This window comes from Marmota marmota, unplaced genomic scaffold (assembly GCF_001458135.2).
Source record: "Marmota marmota marmota unplaced genomic scaffold, marMar, whole genome shotgun sequence".
In the NCBI taxonomy this organism is placed as follows: Eukaryota; Metazoa; Chordata; class Mammalia; order Rodentia; family Sciuridae; genus Marmota; species Marmota marmota.
This window is the reverse complement of record NW_026000205.1, coordinates 8,552,458-8,556,926: the sequence shown is the minus strand read 5'-3', so window position 1 is coordinate 8,556,926 and position 4,469 is coordinate 8,552,458. Positions and strand designations below refer to the sequence as shown.

Sequence of the window (4,469 nt, the reverse complement as noted above, 5' to 3'; positions counted from 1 at the left end):
GCCTCACCTGGAAGCTGCTGCTCGTGCGGCGGCCGCTCTACCGCAACCTGCTGCGCTCGCCCAACCCCGAAGGTGCGGACGCTGCACCGGCGCCACCCGGACCGTCTGGATCTTCATCTTGGCGGCTCGGTTTTCCTGTCCGTTGTTCCCACCCCCTTCCACCTTCTTCATCCTTCTCGTTTTCTGTCTTGTCCTGTGTCTGTCCCTGCGTCCCTCTGTCCTGCCCCGCATTTCCACGTCCTAGCGTCTCTGCCTCCACCTGACGTCCCTGGGCGTCCCAGCCTCTGCTTGTCTCTGTCTCCGGGTGCCTCTCTCCCCTGTTTCACCGCATCCCCCTCCGGATACCGACCTCTCCCGGGGTCTGAGTCACGGCTCCCTGCCGGGCTGGTCTGGCCCCACACAGTTCCCTGCCCTTCCAGTGCCACCCCGGGGCAGGGAGGTGACGGTGCGGAAGGACTGGCCTGAGGCTCCCCCTTTGTGCATTTCAGGGATCAACATTTACCAGCCAGCACCCCCTACCGGCCCCACCCGGCAGCCCCTGGAGGCTCTAGGTAGGTGCTCCCAGCGGCCGCTAGGGGAGGGTGGACCCCCAGAGGAACGGGCTGACCCTTGCCTCTTCCACCGCCAGGCAATTTCCAGGGATGGCACATTAGAACAGAGACGCTCCAGCAGGACCTCAGGTGAGCCGCAGGCTCTGGGGTCTGCCCCAGATTCCCTGCTGCAGCCGTCTTGGCTGGGCAGCCTGCAGAAACTGACTTGGCCTCTCTGGGCCTCCTTTCCTGCTGTCAACAGGGTTGGTCATGAGAGAGGATGCTGGCCAAGCGCCCAGCACAGGGCTGGCTCGGTGCGCCCAGCACCCAGTAGGTGCTCAGCCCATTCCACCATTACTGTTACTGTTCTCAGCCTCTTTCCCCAGGATGGGAAGAGTCACCTGAGGCCACACCTGTCCTCCATTATCCGCATCCCTGCTCTGTGCAGAGGATGAGAGGGTGGGACTTGGTGGCTTGGAGTCGCACAGGCCTGGGTTGGGTCCTGGCTCTGCCACTTCTTTGCTGCTTGACTTTGATCTTAAGCCTCAGTTTTCCCATCTGCAAAAAGGGTTCAGATTGCATCGACTCCAGGGGGCGGTGGGAGCCAGACAGTCAGGCACGCTGCGGGTGGGTCTCCTCCTCCCAGGGCCTGGGAGGCCCGGGGTCACAGCGGGTGCAGACCCCACCTCCCCTGCCCCCCTTTACAGCTGGACGGTGAAGCAGCAGTGCGTGAGCCTCCTGGCCGAGGGCCTGTGGGAGGAGCTGCTGGACGATGAGCAGCCGGACATCACGGTCATGGACTGGTGCGTGCCCGCGCATGCGCTTGGTGGCCCAGGGACTCCCCAGAGCCCAGACTCCCCTGCTCCCCCGACACTGAGCTCCTCACTGACACCCCGCCCCACGCTGCAGGCCCCGCCGTGCCCAGCTCTCTGGCCTGTTCTCTGAGTCTCTCAGGTTTCAGCCTTTCCAGGCCCCTAAATCTTTGGGCTTCGATGAGGCTGTTCCTTTTTGTATGAATGCTTGTCCCCTCTGTTATTGTTTTTCCTTTCTTTCTGGTCCTGGGAACTGAACCCAGGGGCAGTCTACCCCTGAACCACATCCCCAGCCCTTTATTTTCATATTTTGAGCAGGATCTCACTAAGTTGCTAAGGCTGGCCTTTAACTTGTGATCCTCCTGCCTCGGCCTCCATAGTTGCTAGGTTACAAGCATGTGCCACTGTGCCCGGCTTCTCTGTTATTCTTGTGATGGATTCATATATATGAATACACACACACACACACACACAGACTTTTTTTAGTTGTAGATGGACACTATACCTTTATTTTGTTTATTTAGTATTTTTTTTTTTTAATGTGGTGTTGGGGATGGTCCCCGTCCTCATGTGCCAGGCGAGTGCTCTACCTCTGAGCCCCGGCCCAGGATGGCTTCCCTTGACTGCAGGAGTCAGTTGCTCAAGGCTTGGGGGGGAAGCCTTCCCTGACCACACCCTGCTGGGTCACATGGGTTTGCCCCAGGGCTCTGGTCCGGTCCCATCCTGACCCCTCTGCCTGCGCCCCCCTTCCATCCTAACCAGACGTCACTGTCCCCCTGGACTGTGAGTCCCCTGAGGACAGGGCGTGGGGCTATCTTGGTCCCTTGGCTGCCAGGGCCGTCCAGGCTGGGCCTGCAGACTGGGTGGGGAGCGGGTATTGAGTGCAGGATGGGGTCGCAGTTGTTGGGACGTGGTGGCAGCCCAAGGCCCGACCCCCCTGCAGGTACGAGGACAGCCGACTTGACCAGTGCGTCTACGAGCTGCACGTGTGGCTGCTGGCCGCGGACCGTCGCACGGTCATCGCGCAGCACCACGTGGCCCCCCGGAGCTCTGGGCGTGGCCCCGCTGGCCACTGGATACAGGTGAGGTGGCCTGGCCCCGCCCCGCGAGACAGCCGCTGCTTCCCCACGACCTCGCGGGGCGGGCAGAGGGGAGCAGGTGGGCTCTAACCAGGACTCCCTCCCACCGCCCAGGTGTCCCACGTGTTCCGCCAGTACGGCCCCGGGGTGCGCTTCGTCCACTTCCTGCACAAGACCAAGAACCGCATGGAGCCCGGTGGGCTTCGCCGGACAAGGGTGACCGACTCCTCCGTGTCTGTGCAGCTCAGGGAGTGACAGGCTGACCCTGGGCCTCCCAGAGCCTCCCCTGACCTCGGAGCACCCCCTGACCTTTGACCGCGACCTTGGCTTCTCCCCTGAAACCTTCACACATCCCTGAATGTCTGACTCTGGCACTCTGAGCTCCAGAGGCAGGGCCACTCCTTGTCAGATAGTAGGTGCTCAATAAACTTCCGTGAGTGAATGAATGGCCACCTGTGCCCTGGGATGCTGGGTGCCGCCCTGGTCTCCCCTCCCATTTCTCTTTGCAAACTCTCCAACCCTTGGCCCTCCAGCATCTTCATGAGCCCTGGACTTTTTGCTCTGACCCTGACCTCTGTGATTTCTTCACACTCCTCCCCAGTACAGACCACTCGACACCCCTCCCACCATTTCTCCTGTGTCTCTTAACCCCTAGACTCTTCCCAAGTCCCCTCTGGCCCCAACCGCTGCCAGTCATCATGCCCCAAGGCTGTCCCCATGCCCCTCCCCCCACCTTCCCTGTGTCTCTGCTCTAGTCCCTCAAGGTCTCCAAACCCAGATATCCACCAAGGGCACTTGTCCCTAGGGTGGGGACACAGGTTGTAGCCTGAACAGAAAGATCCAGATTTGAGCTAAAGTGTCTTCCACGTGTGGGGGGAGGGGGATTAAAAGTACTCAACCCCACCTCAAGGTTAAGCTCTAGCAGACCACTCCACCTGCCTGGGTTGGGGGGGGGGGCAGGTCCCTAGAAGACCCCTGGTATCCCAGACCCGTCTCCTGAGGGTCCCAGCTACCTGAGGGCCAGAACAGCTCAGGGCAGGATTTGTACCCAAAGCATGGAGACGTTTCACTACCAACCACCAGCCAGCTCCCCCCGCACTCCTCCTGCGCGTCTCTGCGTCCCACCCCAACTCCATATCGCAGCTGGTGGCTGGGCCACCCTCCCGGGCATTTGCATGGCCAACCGCTGTCCCCACAGTCCCACCCAGTCCTGCGTGGACGTGGGTCCCAAGCACACGCAGATGGCAGACGGACAACTTGTCAAGGGCTGTATTGCAGACAGGGTGGCGGGTGGTGGGCTGAAGGCGCCCTCCTCCTGGGTCTTGAGGCCGGGGCTGGGTGGGGGCTGCAGTGGGAGACTCCGGGATCAGTAGCACCTGCAACGTAATCCGAGATGGTCACCAGGGCTGTCAGGGCTGGGTCCAGGGCGTGGTGGGGAGCTGGGGTGGGGGTCCAGGGCTCCGAGTCGGATCGGGGCTGCTGGCCCGGGAGTGTGTGGCTGGGGCTCCTGGGGCTCTTGGGGAGCACGGCTGGGCTGCTTTGGGGGTGACACAGTAGGTGCCAGCGTCTGGGGGCCTGGGTATTTGAGTGTAGGGTGGGCTCAGGGGCCTCCAGGGCTGGGCTGGGGACTCAGGGACTGATTTGAGGGTTGGGGCTGATCTAGGGGGTGCAGGTGGGTGGGGAGCCCCAGGGCCGCTGGTAGGGGTGTCCTGGAACGGTCCTGGGGTCTCCAGGGCTGGTGGATTAAAGCCTGAGAGTCCCAGAGTTGGGTGGGGGAGCTTTAGATGTGACAGTCTGCAGCAGGAGGCTGGCGTGGGCCTGGGGCTCCTCCCCTCAGGTGATCCTCCCTGGGGAGCACATGGGGGGAGCAAGTGGATCCTTCCAGAAGGGGGGCGGGGTCTGAGTTGAGGGAGCTGAGGGATCCAAGGGGCAGGGGCTGCCTGGGGCAGGCTGGGGTGAGGTGCCGGGGGACCCTGGACTTGGGGACACCCAGGACTGGTGTCTCTGGGTGGCGGCTGGGGCGGCCCTGGGGCGCGGGCACCTGCAGT

General features: G+C 62.5%; 2 protein-coding genes across 2 annotated transcripts in view; one reads left to right on the top strand and one right to left on the bottom strand.

Annotated features, from left to right (window-relative positions):
- Positions 1-6: 6 nt before the first annotated feature.
- Nccrp1 (NCCRP1, F-box associated domain containing) lies at positions 7-2,863 on the top strand. The gene is made up of 6 exons (XM_015497044.2): positions 7-72; positions 489-551; positions 629-680; positions 1,238-1,333; positions 2,286-2,424; positions 2,536-2,863. The coding sequence occupies exons 4-6, from the start codon at positions 1,326-1,328 to the stop codon at positions 2,674-2,676; spliced, it is 288 nt and encodes a 95-aa protein (XP_015352530.2). The 5' UTR covers positions 7-72; positions 489-551; positions 629-680; positions 1,238-1,325; the 3' UTR covers positions 2,677-2,863.
- An 8-nt stretch (positions 2,864-2,871) lies between these two features.
- Positions 2,872-4,469, bottom strand: part of Sycn (syncollin) — a 2,317-nt gene continuing 719 nt past the window's right edge. The window contains exon 2 of the mRNA XM_048790920.1: positions 2,872-3,804. Coding sequence (XP_048646877.1) covers positions 3,333-3,804 — 472 coding nt within the window. The 3' untranslated portion in view covers positions 2,872-3,332. The remainder of the gene's footprint in view (positions 3,805-4,469) is intronic.

Excerpts from the sequence above, each read along its gene's own strand:
- Nccrp1 (XM_015497044.2), top strand. Across the intron at positions 2,425-2,535 it reads CCGCTGGCCACTGGATACAG|GTGTCCCACGTGTTCCGCCA; the intron begins GTGAGGTGGCCT and ends CCCACCGCCCAG.